The sequence below is a fragment of the Carcharodon carcharias genome, chromosome 15, assembly GCF_017639515.1.
Source record: "Carcharodon carcharias isolate sCarCar2 chromosome 15, sCarCar2.pri, whole genome shotgun sequence".
Taxonomy (NCBI): domain Eukaryota; kingdom Metazoa; phylum Chordata; class Chondrichthyes; order Lamniformes; family Lamnidae; genus Carcharodon; species Carcharodon carcharias.
In genome coordinates this window covers 75,204,413-75,222,116 of record NC_054481.1, presented here as the reverse complement: position 1 = coordinate 75,222,116, position 17,704 = coordinate 75,204,413, and the positions used below count along the sequence as shown (strand labels likewise).

Below are 17,704 nucleotides of genomic sequence, written 5' to 3'. Positions count from 1 at the left end.
TTGCTTGTAACCTCTCGTTGTCTCTGGGGAACCTTTTCAATTCGATCCTTTGTATGACCTTCCTGGTTATTATTAACTGAATCCAGTTTGTGACATTAGTCGTAAGCACCTTTATTTGCTTCTTTTTAATTTTTATTTCTCTTCTCATCCAGAGAATATTAGAGTTCCTTTTTCCCGTCAAAAGAATATGCCTGGTTTGCACACTAACTGTTGCTTCTCTGCAGGTTGCCCAAGCAGTCACCATTTTTCTGGAATAAATTGATGCCTTGGTAACTGTCCCACTTTGAACAACATATATTAACATTGCTGCATTTCATTTAAAGTATATTTTTGCAAGGGAAAGAATAAAGTGTAACTCTGAAAGGAGATCGTGAAACATCCCAGCTCAAAGGTGACCAATGTGAAATTGAAGGAAGATGCTGATAATTTTAAAACTTCCATGCAATTGTCCATAATTCTGAGATAGTGTAGGATTATTTCTAATATTTGTTGTACCTTTGTTGTGCTGTAATGAACTTGCCCTCTAAGTTACTTGAAGTATTTAACTAAAGGCTGCAGTTAAAACTTGTTTGTAAGTATTGAAACATGGTGCTAAAGCGATGCCAAGCTGACACAATGTGAACATGATTGATAATTGAATTTGCTCTGATCATTCACCCTCAGACTTGTGTACGTCCAGTATACATGACATGCCCTAAGCTATGAAGCGCATGTTCATCTCTTCAACCCTGATAAACAAAGTCAGCCTCCAACGATACTCAGTATCAGTCAGAGTTAGATGACTCAGCAGTAGATGCTGAGCTGAAATTTGCTGAATCATTGAACTAGATGATAGCCATTTGCCTTCAATATCCAGTATACAGTTGGCCAGGACTCTGAACTGTTTTGTTTCTCTTGGCAACCACCATTTTAAAAAAATCTGTTTTGGATATCAGCTGTCCCACGACTTTTAAAGCTACAGATAAACTGACACACCAAAAACATGAGGTCTTCAGATAGACTGTGCTCCCCATCTCTGTGCCCCTGAGATCCCAAAAAACTTCTTTATTCTTTGCAATAAGCTAAAACGGTATTACAAATATTTCTGTCCACTTTCATGTTATGCAAAATTGTCATTGGTTATTAGTGTAAAAACTATTTTCTTTACATTAAAATGCTGAATATTTTAAAATTATCCAGCAAAACGCACAAAGCTACAGTGCAGTTAGCACAATGCAATGGAGGACTAAAAGCTAACAATTCCCCTGGAACTGCTAGCCTACATCCTAGATTCCTAAAAGCAACAGAGATAGTGGATGAGTTGATTTGAAATTTACAGAATTCCCCAGATTCAAAAATGGTCACAGCGGATTTTAAGTTATCAACTATAACGCCACTATTCAAGAAAGTAAGGAGGGAGGAAACAGGGAACTAAATGATAGTTATCTGATATCAACCATTAGAAAAAAGTTGGATTTTGCTTTAAGAGACACAGTAACAGGACACTTAGAAAACAATAATATGCAGAGTTAACATGGTTTTATGTAAAGGAAATCATGTTTGAGAAATCTTGTGGAAATTTTTGAAGATGTAACTAGCAGTGTAGATAAAGTGGAACCAGTAGATTTAATATTTTGGATTTTCAAAATGCGTTTGATAAGGTGGCACAATAAAGATTCTTACACCGGGGTTTGAGGGTAATCTACTAACATCAATGGAGGATTGATTAAGGGGCAAAAATCAGAAAGAAGGAATAAAGGGATCATTTTCAGGTTGGCATCCCATTTTATTTGATGCTGCAAGGACCAGTGCTTGCACCTCAGTTATTTTTAATCTATATTAATAACCTAGATGATGGGACAGGGCATGATAGGCTGAAAAATACAGAGGGGCAGATGGCACACCTCCACCCCCACCCCACTCCCACCCATATTCTCTGGAAACAAAGTTGGCATGGAGCCAACATGCTCCACGCCAATCCACACCACCCCCCAGCCATAATGCACTGAGGGGCGGCTAAACGAGGGCCAAGTGTGACTTCCACCCTTCACTGGGAAGGAAGTCCCGCCCTCTGGAGCTGTCAGCCAGTCTGATTGGCCAGCAGCTTCAACAGTCCCGACAGCACCAAAAACGCATCAGTGGCTGCTGCTGGGATTGTAGGAGAAGAAGGAAGCAGGCCCATGGATTCCCAGAAGAGGGAAGTCCAGGATCTTGGGCAGGGAAGGTTTTTATAGGTCAGGGAGTGAGGCGGGGGAGGGCCGAGGGGGTAGGTTGAAGGCTGTGGACAGGTAGGAAGAAAGGCCGCGCGATTGGCAGAGGGCAGCTCCCAAAGAGTGAACCGCCCCTTCCTCCCCACCTTTTGAAGAACTTTTTTTCAAAAAGCCTGACTGCCCACGCCAAATGTATTATAGTGTGGGCAGCTTATTCTCAGGGTCAGTTGGCTTGATAACAAGCTTAATTGACCCTTGATTACTTATTTGTATATGATAGACAGACTGCCGATTTTGGCACTTTGGTAGCTCGGGTAGTGGTGGAAAGGTGGTGGGGTTAGGGACGCACCCTGCTTTATGTGCTCCGCCCTCATAAAGTACATCAGTAAAGGTATGTAAAATATAACCCAATGTTGTACTTGGAGTATTTAACTAAAGCCTGCAACTAAAACTTGTTTGTAAGTTTTGAAACATGGTGCTAAAGCGATGCCAAGCTGACACAATGTGAACATGATCGATAATTGAATTTGCTCTGATCATTCACTCTCAGACTTGTGTACGTCCAGTATACATGACATGCCCTAAGCTATGAAGTTCATGTTCATCACTTCAAACCTGATAAACAAAGTCAGCCTCCAAAGATGCTCATTATCAGTCAGAGTTAGATGACTCAGCAGTAGATGCTGAGCTGAAATTTGCTGAATCATTGTACTAGACGATAGCCATTTGCCTTCAATATCCAGTATACAGTTGGCCAGGACTCTGAACTGTTTTGTTTCTCTTGGCAATCATCGTTTAAAAAAAAGCTGTTTTGGATATCCGCTGTCCCACGACTTTTAAAGCTACAGATAAACTGACACACCAAAAACATGAGGTCTTCAGATAGACTGTGCTCCCCATCTCTGTGCCCCTGAGATCCCAAAAAATCTTCTTTATTCTTTGCAATAAGCTAAAACGGTATTACAAATATTTCTGTCTGCTTTCATATTATGCACAATTGTCATTGGTTATTAGTGTAAAAAAACATTTTCTTTACATTAAAATGCTGAATATTTAGAAATTATCCAGCAAAACACACAAAGATACAGAGCAGTTAGTACAATGTAATGTAGGACTAAAAGCTAACAAATCCCCTGGAACTGCTAGCCTATATCCTAGATTCCTAAAAGCAACAGAGATAGTGGATGGGTTGATTTAAAATTTACAGAATTCCCCAGATTTAAGAATGGTCACAGTAGATTGTAAATTATCAACTGTAACGCCACTATTCAAGAAAGAAAGGAGGGAGAAAAAGCGAACTGAATATCTGTTATCAGCCATTAGAAAAAAGTTGGATTTTGCTATTAGAGAAGCAGTAATAGGACACTTAGAAAATCATAATATGCAGAGTTAACATGGTTTTATGAAAGGGAAATCATGCTTGACAAATCTGTTAGAAATTTTTGGAACTAGCAGTATAGATAAAGAGGAACCAGTGGATTTAATATATTGGATTTTCAAAATGCATTTGATAAGGTGGCACAATAAAGATTCTTACACCGGGGTTTGAGAGTAATCTACTAACATCAGTGGAGGATTGATTAAAGGGCAGAAATCAGAGAGAAGGAATAAAGGAATCATTTTCAGGTTGGCATACCATTTTTGCTGCATTTGGTGCTACAAGGATCTCAGTTATTTTTAAACACTATGAATAACCTAGATGATGAAACAGGACATAGCATATCTGAGAAGATCATGGAATGCTAGATGAGTCTGCAAAGAGATATAGGCAGGTTAAATAATTGAGCATGAAGGTGACAGTTGGAGTATTAATGTGTGGAAGTGTGGCAATATTCATTTTGGAAGAATAGAAAAGCAATATTTTTAAATTATCTGAAACTATTGAATGTTGGTGGAATTTCAGAGGGACTTAGGTACCTGTATGTGAAACAGAAAGGCCATCCAGGAAGCAATTTGGAAGGTAAATTGTATAATGCCCTTTATGGATGGGATTGGAGTACAAGAATAAGGAAGTCTTGCCTCAATTGTATATCTGGGCCTGAATTTTTCAGTCAGCGTGTGGGGGTGGATCAACATGCTGGCGCGTAAATGACACGCGATGATGTCGGGCATGCATCCTGATGTCATCGCGCTGTCTCACGATGTTTCATTCGAGGGTGTGCTCTGGAGTCAGCTGTGCACCCACCAATATTTAAATGGCCAATAAGGAAGTAATTAAGGTCATTGTTTACCCTGCCCGTCCAACCATAAGGTTGGCAAGCGGGCGAAAAGGCCAAGCGGCCTTCACCTTTTTTAGGAAACCCCATCCACGAGCGGGATGAGGTTTCCTAAAGCTTTTATGAATTAAATAAACAAAATTTCTGAAATATGAGAACATGTCCCAGCTCATGTGACACAGCCACATGAGGGGATATGTTTAATTAAATTTTCAATCCATTTATTTCAAAAGCTCTTCAATCTCCCTGAGGCAGCTCCGTGTTTCAGGGAGATCGAAACGATCTTTCGTGCGCATGCGTGAAAGAGCGCTGGCCCCGACTCTCTCACCTTCCCCCTGCCCGCACAGTTAACGTTGAGCATTACTGCTCACGCCTTACGCGAGATGGGCCTTAATTGGCCCACCTGCATAAAATGGCAGCGTGGAGCCGATCGTGGGCGGCGATCGGCTCCGCAACTGCCCCTGCCCGTTCTCATCGAGCCTGCCCACCAACTGAAATATTCAGGCCCTGGAGAACTGTGTACAATTTTGGTCTTGCTACCTAAGGAAGGATGTAATGCTTTAGAGCGAGTGGAATAAAGCTTCATTGGACTGGTTTCTAGCATTGAGGGTCACAACTTCTGCTCTTATTTGTTTTAGTTTTGTTTGATTTTGGATGGCACCTGTGGGTGATGATTCTGTATCTCCCATTAATACCTTCTCCAGACACACTTTGTGCCATTACCATCCCCCTTTTGCTTTGCACCATCAAACTTTTGTCATTTAATTCCTCCTTTCTTCTTCCCTATCGCGAACCTTTCCTTCTTTTGTCTCCTCCATCTTTTCCCTATCTTTGTACTTGCTGTAAATCTGTCACTTCTCTAACTTTTACCAGTTTGGATGAAATGTCATCGACCTGGACTGTTACCCCTGATTTTCTCTTCACAGATGCTGCCTGACCAGCTGAGTATATCCAGTATTTTCAGTTTTTAATTCCAGATTTAAAGGTTCTTGGGAGAGGAATAGGGAGGATCCAGTCATTGTGATCCAAGTTGGGATCAGCAACAATAGGAAGAGTAAATAAGGGGTCCTTTTTGGAGGGTACCAGGAACTAAGAGCAAAATTGAAAGACAGGACCTAAGGATTATGATTTCTGGATTATTACCCGAACCACATGCAAATTGGTGTAGAGATAAGAAGATAAGGAAGGTGAACACGTAGCTGAAGGATTGATATGGGAAAGAGGAGTCCCATTCATTGGACACTGGCACCATTAATGGGACAGGAAGGAACTGTTGGTACATGCTCAGCCTAACCCAGTTGGGATCACAGTCCCAGAGGAATGGATAAATAGGGCTCATCGCAAGGACATTAAATTAATAAATGAAGGGGAGAGAACACAGGGAAAGGGAGACTTAATAATAGTTACAAAACAAACAAAAGGGAAGAGAGTACAACAGCAGCCAGAAATTGTTCCTCAGCCAGCCACAGGCAAGGGGAAAAATAGGAAAACTAAAAGATATAAAATGTTCACACCAGGATAGAGATAAATAAAACATCGGAGCAAAATGATGGTTTAGTGCAGGTGGCACAAATAAATCTTTCTATATATGCACTGAGCATAAGGAACAAATCGAATGAATTACAGGCATCAATTCATCTTGGAGGGTCATTATTACAGTTGCCACTGCTGCAAGACGGTCAGGACTGGCCACTGAATAAACCAGCTTATAAAGGTCTATAGGAAAGGTAAGAAAATGGTGGAGAGGCTTGAGTAACCAGAAAGGATACCAGAAATGTTTGGGTATACATATCAGGAAAGGATTGATAGGTTGGGTCTCTAGAGAAAGCTAGGTAGAAATATAAAGACAGATACAAGAGTTTCCATAGATATTTTAAAAAGAAAGGAGTTAACAAAATGTGCATTGATCCTAAAGAAAGTGAGTCTGGGGAGTTAATATTGGAAAATAAGGAGATGGCAGATGAATTGAACCGGTAATTTGCTAAGCTGTGGATAAGCTGCCTTCACTATCAATGATATAAGTAACATCCCACAAATAGCTGTAAATCAGGAAATGGAAGGGAGAGAGGAACTCGGTAAAATTACAATCACCAGGGAAGTGGAATTGAGAAAATTGTTGGAGCTGTGGGCTGATAAGTCCCTGGCAATCACAACACTTAGGATAGGGTCTTCTTATTTGGTCAGGGATAGGAGGGTGAGACTGCAAGTGAGGCAGGTAAGAGGACCCAGAGGCAGGAGTGTGGGCCTCTGCAAATGTCCAACAGGTTTGAGGTTCTCTCAGCTTGTTTGCATGAGTGTGGGGGTTGCAGGGTGGATGAGCTAACTGACCATGGCACCGTGGTATAGGAAGCCATTCAAGTGAGGGGAGCAGAAAGGAATGTAGTGGGAGTAGGGGACAGTACAGTGAGGGGGATTGACACTGTTCTCTGCAGCAAGGAGCAAGAGTCCAGGCGGCTATGTTGCCTGCCCAGGGCCAGGGTTTGGCACATCTGCTCAGTGCTGGAGAGGAACTTACAGTGGGCAGGGGAGGATCTAGTTGTTGTGGTCCGTGTAGGTACCAACAACATAGCTAGAACTAGGAAAGGTGTTCTGGATAGGGAGTAAGAAGAACTAGGCACTAAATTATAAAGCCAGAACCTCAAAGGTGGTAATCTCTGGATTATTACCAGAGCTATGTGAAAATTGGCATTGGTACATACATGGTTCAAAGACTGGTGTGGGAGAAGTGGGTTCCAGTGCGTGGGGCACTGGCATCAATACTGGGGAAAGTCGGGGATGTACCTTCGGGATGGTCCACACCTGAACCGTGCTGGGACCAGTGTTCCAGCAAGCTGCATAACCAGGGAAGTAGAGGGGGTTTTAAACTAAATAGTGGGGACAAGGGATTGAATTTGAACAATGTGGTAAATCAAAGAGTAGAGAAAAGGCAAGAGAGAAAGGTATTAATGTGGGAAATGATAAACAAAACATGATTGGAAAGGAAAGAAATTACAGGGAGCACAAGTCTAAGAATGAATCAGCAGATAAGGCTAGAGGCTATGAAAATAATAAAAGGACAAATGAAAGGCTCTCTATCTGAATGCATGTAGTATTTGAAACAAAACAGATGAACTGATAGCACAACTAGCTATAAATAAGTACAACCTGATAGCCATTGCAGAGACATGGCTGCAGGATGACATAGATTGGGACCTGAATATTGAAGTGTAAATGACATTTCGGAAGGACAGGAAGCTAAGAAAAGGTCGAAGGGTGGCTCTGTTAATTAATGACGGCATTAGCATGTTAGAGAGTGATGACCATAGTTGAGGAATCAAGATATGGTTTGGGTAGAGATGAGAAATAATAAAGGCAAGAAGTCACTAGTGGGAGTGGTGTACAGGCAATTACCATACAGCAGGATGAGATATAAAGGAAGAAATAATGGGAGCTTGTCAGAAAGGTACAGCGCTAATCATGGGGAATTTCAATCTGCATATAGACTGGGAAAATCAGATGGGCAAAGGTAGCCTAGATGAGGAATTCATAGAAGGCTTTCGAGATAGTTTCTTAGAACAGCACATTCTGACACCAACCAGAGAGCAGGCTATACTAGAGCTGGTATTGTGCAATGAGATAAGATTAATTAATGACCTCATAGGGAAGGTATCTCTAAGTAGCAGTGAACATAATACGATTGAATTTTACATTTGGTTTGAGGGAGAGAAGAGTGGGTCTTAGATAGTATTTTAAACTTTAGTAAGGGCAATTATGAGGATATGTAAGCACAGCTACCTAAGTGAACTGGCAAATTAGGTTAAGGGATAGGTCAATAGGGATGCAGTGGCGGATATTTAAGGGGACATTTCAGAATATACAGAATAGATACATTCCAATGAGAAAGAAAAATTCCAAGTGGAGAACCTAGCATCCATGGTTAACTAAAAAACTTAAAGAGCAGTATCAAACTTAAAGAAAAAACATATAATTGTACAAAGGTGGGTGGTCAGAAGATTGGACAGAATATAAGAACAGCAAAGAATGACCAAAATATCGATAAGTAAGGAAAAATTAGAGTACAAAAGAAAGCCAGTTAGAAATATAAAGACAGATAAAAGAATTTCCATTGATATTTAAAAAATTAAAGGAGTAAGCAAAATGAGCATTGGACCTATAGAAAGTGAGTCTGGGGAGTTAATAATGGAAAGTAAGGAGATGGCTGATGAATTGAACAGGTATTTTGCATCGGTCTTCACTATACAGGATACAAGTAACATCCCAGGAATAGCTGTAAATCTGGGAATGGAAGGGAGGGAGGAACTAAGTAAGATTACAATCACCAGGGAAATGGTACCGAGAAAGTTGTTCAAGCTGCGGGCTGACAAGTGCCCGGGCCCTGATGGACTTCATCCTAGGGTCTTAAAAGAAGTAACTAGTGAGATAGTTGATGCATTGGTTTAAGTTTTCTAAAATTCCTCAGATTTGTGGAAGGTTCCATTAGGTTGGAAAATAGCAAATGCAACTCCTTTCTTCAAAAAGGCAGGGAGACAGAAAGCAGGAAACTACAGGCCAATTAGCTTAACATCTGCCACAGGGGAAACGTTAGAAGCTGTTATAAGTATCTGATAGCAGGGCACTTGGAAATATTCAAGGTAGTCAGGCAGAGTCAACATGGTTTTGTGAAAGGGAAATCATGTTTAACCAATTTATTAGAGTTCTTTGAAGAAATAAAATATACTGTGGATAAAGAGGAACTGGTGGATGTAGTGTACTTAGATTTTCAGAAGATATTTAATAAGGTGCCACATCAAAGGTTTTTGCAGAAAATAAAACCTCATGATATAGGGGGTAACATATTGACATGGATAGAAGATTGACTAGCTAACAGGAGACAGAGAGTTGGTATAAATGGGTCCTTTTCTGGCTTGCAGGATGTATTGAGCGGTGTGCCACAGGGATCAGTGCTGGGAACACAAACTTTTTAAAATATATATAAATATCTTGGGTAAAGCGACGGAAGGTATGGTTGCTAAATTTGCTGATGACGCAAAGGGCGGAATTGTCCCAGATTTGCACTAAGTGCAGTAGTGGGTGGGTAAAACACCGTTTTACCCGTCGGCTGCGATAGCGGCTTCTCACGCTATATCGTCTCAAACCTGCCGCATTCATTAGGCATTCCTGGGAAACACACTGTTTCCATGGTGGGCGGGCTCTCATTCGCCTGTCATGACATCACCTCGCCGCTTCATCACAGCGGGTGCCACATTTAAAATGCATTCACGCGCACAACTCTCAGTGCTTCCAGTCCAGAACTGCCACACAGAAAACTGATGGCCCCAAAATCAAAAAGATTGCAGCCCACTGCTTCAGTAACGTGCCACTCGAGCAGATTTTGAACACTGTAGAGACCTGTCGTGATGTCCTCCACCTCCACTCTGGCTGCAGGATTGGCAGCGGCATCATCAATCCAGCTTGGGAGGCACTGGCAGCGGAGCTTAGCACCAATGCCCTGCAAAAGAGGACAGACACCCAGTGCCGCTACAGAATGAATGGTCTCATCTGTTCCACCAGGGTAACTCACTCTTCTCATCACTCTCAATTCACACACTCACAAACCCATCATATCTACAGGGATCTCACACCTCAAGGGACAACATCGCGAACTCTCACACACACCCTCACATCTCCATCAGGCTCATATCCTCTCGAGCAAAAACAAGAAGTGCTGAAAAAACGCAGCAGGTCTGACAGCATCTGTAGGGAGAAAGACAGAGTTAAGGTTTCAAGTCCGTATGACTTCTTCAGAACTAAAAAGAAGTAAAAATGGTGAAATATATACTGTTTACGGGGGGGTGGAACAGGTGAAGCTGAATAGAAGGCCAGTGATAGGTGAAGCAAAGAAGAGATTGCAAAAGATGTCATAAACAAAAGATTGAAGGGGTGTTAATAGTGTTGGTACTGGCTAAAGGAAGCGCTAATGGCTACATTAAGAGTAGAAAGCAGGATGAGCAAGTGACAGATGGCCCCAGTGGGGGTGGGGTGGGGGGAGGGGAAGGTGTGGGGAAAAAAGTATCAAAATAGGCTTAAAGGTGAGGATAAAACAATGAATAAGTTAAAAAAAATAATAAAAATAGGTGGGAAAAATATATATATAAAAATTTAAAAATAAATATTCGAAAAAAAGGGGTGAGGATGGAGGAGAGAGTTCATGATCTGAAGTTGTTGAACTCAATATTCAGTCCGGAAGGCTGTAAAGTGCCTAATCGAAAGATGAGGTGCTGTTCCTCCAGTTTGCGTTGAGCTTCACTGGAACATTGCAGCAGGCCAAGGATGGACATGAGAGCAGGATGGTGTGTTGAAATGACAAGTGACAGTAAGGTCTGGGTCATGCTTGCAGACAGACCGAAGGTGTTCCGCAAAGTGATCACCCAGTCTGCGTTTGGTCTCTCCAATGTAGAGGAGGCCACATTGGGAGCAGCAAATGCAGTAGACTAAATTGAGGGAAATGCAAGTGAAGCGCTACTTCGCTTTAAAGGAGTTTATGGGCCCTTGGATGGTGAGGAGGGGGGGAAGTAAAGGGGCAGGTGTTACACCTTCTGCGGTTGGATGGGAACGTGCCATGGGAGGGGGTTGAGATGTTGGAGGTGATGGAGGAGTGGACCAGGGTGTCCCCAAGGGAATGGTCCCTATGGGACACCATGGTATTTTGCCTTTATTATACCCTCTCGAACTTGAATTCCCATCCTGTTGATGGCTCCGCTGATCACACAAACATTCCATGTGGTACCATGCATCCTGCTCACAGTCTCTCCATCTTTTTCCACTCAGGATTCCACTCACATCAACAGGGGGAGGATCCAGACCCACGTTAGGCCCTTCACTAACTTGAGCAGTGTGCCATCGTGCTGACTGGTGAGGATGTGGACCATGCCCACAGTGACGGTATGGTCGGCAGTGAACACCCACATGAGGACCCTGCACCACATCATCCCTCTCTCAATGCGAATGAGAGTGCCCTCTCTCTCCTGCTTCTGACTCTGCCGTCATGCACTGATGATCTTTATCTTGGTTCACAGGGAGCTCTGCCAAGCAACTGACACCCTCAGCCAGCCAGTCCCTCAGCTCCATCTACGTTCTCACCTCCAGCCAAGAGGACACCTCCTCCATGGAACAGCTGGAAATAAGCAGCCTGGAAGACACATCACAGCACTTACCCACACCTTTCACCAGCACAGAGACACACTCCTCTCCTCGGTGGGACTTAGATCTAGAGCAGGCTCGGGTTCACAATCTGGTGGTCACCGCACGGACACATGTCCGCAGCAGGAGGAGACAGGTTCAGCCGAGCTCTCCGGCACTCAGAGGGATGCTGGGGAAGAGGCATCTGTGAGGTCCGAGTCAGCTGACGAGCCTTTGGATTCGGCCTTCTAAATCATCCAGGAGAGTCAGCAGAAGGTGGGGGAACATCACAAGGAGCTGATGCAAGCCCTCAACAGAGTGGCACGCGAGTCGAGGATTGCATCTGCCTGCTCTCTGATGAAGTTGTGCCCACATGTGTGCATATAGAGGTCTCTATAGGGAGGATGGCAGACACTTTGGAGACTCTGGTGCAGCAGAATGTGGAGATGTGTACAGACCTGCACTGCATCACGGGAGCTATGGGTGAGTTCCTGCAGTGGCAACATGAGAGGGAGATGGGGCACCTTGACATCCCTCCAGCTGTCCCTTCCCCTCAAGGAATCAGGCCGGGGCCCCAGGCACCCGAACGGAGGAAGGGCAGCAGCTGGACACTCCTGGGTCACCCATTCAGTAAACTCAGAGTCTGTCCACTGTCTCTGAGACCCCTTTGCCTGTGACCCACTCACCCTCGTCCTCTGTCACCGCAGTGGGAGCAGCTGGCCAATGAGTGATTCTGGAGGGAGAAGGGTGTGTGTGGGAGGGCCTTTCGGAAGGGGCCAGAGAAGACGCCACTATCCTGCTGCCAGGGTATACAGACAACGATGCAGCTACCTCAATATGTCCGAGGTGCAACGCCGAAGGAGGCTCCACCTCTCAAGGGAGACAGTGACGTCCAACTGTCAAATAATTGGCCCTGAGATCAGCTCCAATTGTGTGGGTGGACACCCCATGCCAATGGCGCTGAAGGTCATGGTGGCCCTTAACTTGTATGCCTCCGGCTCTTTCTAGGGGTCGCTGGGTGATCTTTGTGGAGTCTCCCAATCAACTGTCCACACTTGTTTCAAGCAGGTGACAGACACTTTGTTCAGGTGTGCATTGGCTTTCATCCACTACTGCTGGGACGAGACCAGCCAGGCTGAGTAAGCCAGAGACTGTGCAGCGATTGCTGGGTTCCCCTGTGTCCAGGGTGCCATTGACAGCCCACATGTGACTATCAAGGCACCAGCGGGTCAGCCAGGTGCAGATTGTGTGTGACCACAGGATGCAGCTTCTACAAGTCTGTGCAAGGTACCCAGGCAGCTCTCACGATGCTTACATCCTCAGACACTCCCAAGTGCCGAGGATTACAGTACTGCAGCTCGACTGGATAGATGGCTGTTGGGTGACAAAGGCTATCCCCTCAAAAGTGGCTCATGATGCCTCTCTGTCATCCAAGAACAGAGACCGAGCAGTGGTATAACAGGAACCACAGCTCCACAAGTGCAGTTGTAGAGAGAACCATCGGTCTTCTCAAGATGCGCTTCTGATGCCCGGACCATTCAGGGAGCACACTATGATACACCCCAGATCTTGTGTCACTGATAGTGGTTGCAAGCTGCATTCTCCACAGTCTGGCGCTGGAAAGGAGGGACGCAGTGGAGGAAGAAGATGTAGACGCAGCTGTTTTGGCAGCAGACGATGAGTCCAGTAGTGAGTCAGGGGACGAGCACACTCAAGAGAACGTCTACGTAGACATCGACCTGGGCAACCTCTAGGGAGGCAGGTATACCTGGGACGTTTTGATCCGATGCTCCTTCAGCTAGCCTACCAAATAAGAACTATCATCGCATGCCAGGGCTGCAGGGTCCATACTTGATCTCTGACAGGAACACTTGCTTGTTGAACAAGTTGCACTATGTGCCATTTCAATAAAGTTCAATGACCAACAAGTCACTCATAACATCATGGGTTACCCTGCGCCTGCAGAACTAATGAAACACCCAAAGGCTTGTTGTATGAAAACACATTTAATGATATGGTACCTGGCATACATAATATAAATTAAATTGATAGGTGTTATCCATCACACCAATGAACATTTAATGTAAAGGTGGAGGAAACAAATATCACCAGTTATAAGTCCGTGTTGTGCTTAAGGTACTTTAAGTTTATGATTGCAAGTGCTATGTCTTGGTGCTCCCCCCTCACTGGCATCGGCTTTGGAGACAGCCTGCTGACCCTGCTGTCTTGTTGGCCTTGTTGACCTTGGTGGTCGTCCTCTGGCCAGTGGAGCCTGTGCTGGCCCCGACTGGGAGGGAGTGGCCAGTGCCACAGTTGGCATCTCCCCAGTTGCCGCAGCCTCATGGGATGCCACGGTCACTGGCAGAGGGGTATGATGTTTGCTGCCATCATCTGAAGTGCCCTGAGAGGAGCCCGCAGAGATGACAGGCAGATCGTGCACCGTGAGGTCGCTGTGGACATCCCTGCTCACCAGTGTTGGACAGCCACCAAGCTGGGTTACTGGGTGTCTCATCCATCTCCCACACTGACACTGACCACATGAGGTCATTGCCTGTGTGAGGGATTGCAGGTCCGAGTGCATCCCCAGGAAACCCTGATTGAGCTCATGGAGCTGCCTATCCATGAGAGTCGCCACTCTCAACGGAGGAGGCAGAGCGCTCGGCCATGAGGGTTATTCCATTGCTCACGCTCCACAAGGACTTCTCCACAACATAGACCATGGCACGCATACCCTCATGTATCTCCGTCAGACCCTCCCGCACACGCTGCTGGACTTCCAGCATCTGCTGCCTCAGGGACAACTCCAGCCACTGACCGAGCATGTTCCTGGTCCCCAGCAGTCCTCCGACTGCTGGCGCCCTGGGCACTCTCTGCCTCCGCCTGCACCTCAAGTGAGTGTGAAGTGCCCTCACTGCTTCGCACCAAGATACTATCCGCCAATCTAATTCCTGCCGAAGTGCTGGTATCTGCGCTGACGCCTGCCTGGCTGAGAGGCTGTGACGCAGGTGTGTTTAGATCCTCTGTGCCCTCAGGGGTGAGCGGCGGCCCTTCAGGCTCCTGAGACTGAGGTTGTTCTGCTGAGCCTGAAAGGAAGAACAAGGACATGTGATTAGTTGAAGTAGATACACTGTTACTGTGCATGCCTGGCACTCAGATCAGGGTGTCCTCGTCTTTCCATTATCAATGGGGATTCCATGTAGAGGCCCACATCAATATAGAGACAACAGTGGAATGTTTGCTATGACAGACATTCTGACCTCAGTGCATTGCACTCTTACCTCCCTGTGACACCCCAACCTCACCACAGCTGGTTGACCTAGGCACATGGCGCCTCTCCAGCTCCAGTACTTCCTCCTCGTATCTGGTCAAGATTAGAAGGTGGGGCGGTCTTCAGCCAGTCTGCAGACTCTCAGTGTTATTGTGGGCTGTCTTCTCCTGAAAGGATGGAGTAGCATTGATTAGTCCACCCTGTACCTGAAGCACCATTGCAGCCTGGCCAATCCCACCTGAGAGACACCTCACAGGGCACATCCGAGTTGTGGCCCTGGAGTTGCAAGACACTTATTCCAAGCATCCAGGGCTCACCCCCTTGCCCAGATGCTGCCTCATTGACATTTCCCGCTCACACTCTAAGACCTCTGAGGTCTGGTGGGGGGGGGGGGGGGGGGGGGGAGAGAGTGGGTGGTGGTGGGGGACTGCTCTAGCTGCTGTGCTGTGACCCAATCCAACATGGTACTCACCCTTCCCAATTGCAGGAGGTCATTAAAGTGTTTACGGCACAGCACCCATGTACACCTCACCACATCATGGGAGCTCACCCTGGATGCTAACTTCTCCCAGGCATATTTGGCTAGGTGGGGGGCCTCGTCCTCCTGTCCCTTGGGACAAGGATATCTCTGCGTGGTGCCACCTCCTCCAGGAGGGCGGTGAGACACTCGTCAGAAAACCACGGGGACCAACTGCCCCGCCGACCAGCCCTCCCACCTGCCCTGTTCTGCAGTGCTGCAAAGTCAATGGCAGCCTTCGCATGGCTGCCAGCAGGGTTTTTGAATAGGCCACCAGGTCTTCATTGGACCTTGCAAACATTGAGCTCCTGCCCCCCACCCGTTCCTTCATGCTGACCCTGGAGACACACATGTTGGGCTGCCTTTACTGGCCCACCCATGTAAAATGGCGGTGCGGACCCGATTGCAGGTGGCAGTCAGGTTCCCAACTGCCCCCACCCACTCCCGCCAAGCCCACCCAGCGTGGGAAAAATTCTGCCCATGGTCATCATCAGACTTTTAGTACCAGATTTTTATTAAATTCACATTTCACCATCTATCAGGGTTGGATTCAAACACGGGTCCCCAGAATATTACCCTGGGTCTCTGGAACACTAGTCCAGTGACAAAACCACTATGCCACTGCCTCCCCATAGCAGAAACATAATTTAACAAGTAATTGAAAGGTTAAGGTGTCTAAACTTGTCATGAAAATTTGAATGTTACTGTCCAGTACATTTCATTACCTATCTCTGGGTGCTCTGTGCAGGTGGTGACAGGTGGTCTCTTAATTATTCTCAACAATGATCCAGACAAAGATTGTCCGAGAAGCTCGATCCTTTGTGGAGATGATAATCCCATGATGGTGTTTAGCAGCAAGTTCTTTGGAGCCAATTGTTCTTAATCGAATTCTTTGTGAGAATCCCCTCACAAGCATTAACAGTAACCAATACATTGTGGGACTGGAATCACACTTATGTCAGTCTGAGCAGGGCTGAGAGACCCTCTGCCTAAAGGATATTAGTGAACAAGTTGGCTTTTTATAATAATCTCTTTTCTGATGCTATCCCACAAATTGATATATTTATTGACTTCAATTTTGACATTGCCACTCCAGCCAAAGCCTACCCTGCCCCTTTGAGGGGCATGAGAGAGAGTGAGGGGCAAGGTTAGGCTATCAGGATCAGGCAACCTGGCCCAAATCAGGTAACTTAGGAGGCCCTTCCAAAAGGCTGTCAGTCATGACCCGAGGATGTAACCTTCACTGTAACCTATTTTTATCCTCAGTACTGGGCAGTCTAGCACTGTCTGTTACCCAGCCTTTCCAGGCCTGACTGTGATGTCTGCCACTCCCCAGCCCAAATCATGCTGATTCCACTCCCACTCCAGCAACAGTCAAATCCCAATCCTGCCTTCCCACCTATCCTGACTCTGGCCTGATCTTGCTGACCCTCTCACAGTTCTCCTGATCATGGCCTGTGTCCTTCTCCACCCTCCTGACTCTGGCCCTGATCTTGCTGACTCCACCTTCCCTACCAGCACCCGCCCTGCCCACAGTTGGGCATGGGAAATTTTCCCACCCGACCAACTCCACTACCCGCCATCCAGCCAAAAAGATATCTTGAAATCCTCACACTCTCATTTGTTCTCCTAATTTCTTGTGTGGAACCTTACTGAATGTCTTCGCAAAGTTCATAAGGATAATATAAATTGAGTGTCCTTTATTTACCTCATTAGTGACTTTCTCAAAAAATTCAAACAGGTTAATCAAGCAAGTCTTACACTTAACAAAACCAGTCAGGCTCTTTCTGATCAGTTCATATTTATTCAACTGCTCAGAAACTCAGGGCAGAATTCTCCCATCCTGCCTGCAGCTGATTCCGTGATGGGCGGGAGTGGGGAATCTGGTGGAATCCCGCTGGTATGAAAAATAGTTTGCCATTCTCCCAATGGCAGGTTAATGGTGGGTCCAGTATCCCGCTGATTAGTGACATTAACCACCATTTGCATTCATTACCATCTCATGAATGCTCATTAAGTACGTTGCTTGCCAGAATCAGGTGGCACCTCCCAATCTTGCGTCATGCCGGCAGGAAATGAAGCCCGTCAGAATCACATTTGGAAAAGGGTGGTGTGCAGTGCTAGGGCCTCACCTTGCTCATGACTTTGAGGTGAGTGCAACATTCCTAGCTCATCTGCCGCAGTGCTGTCCCAGTCTAGTTACAAGGCCAGTGGAACACCACACTGCTGGGAGTGCAGGATTGGTCTGCTCCTAATGGCTGCTTCCATTGTCCCGTGGGACAGCACTGTACAGGGCTGAGCGCTTAGAGACCAGTATTTCGACCGGTGGGAGGGTGCTGAAGGATAACAGGCAGAC

General features: G+C 45.8%; 1 protein-coding gene across 1 annotated transcript in view; it reads right to left on the bottom strand.

Moving 5' to 3' along the window:
- Positions 1-2,877: 2,877 nt before the first annotated feature.
- LOC121288390 (hemoglobin subunit alpha-2-like) overlaps positions 2,878-17,704 on the bottom strand; it is a 56,047-nt gene continuing 41,220 nt past the window's right edge. Inside the window, exon 5 of the mRNA XM_041206943.1 lies at positions 2,878-3,042. Within this exon, the coding sequence (XP_041062877.1) occupies positions 2,893-3,042 (150 nt within the window). The 3' untranslated portion in view covers positions 2,878-2,892. The remainder of the gene's footprint in view (positions 3,043-17,704) is intronic.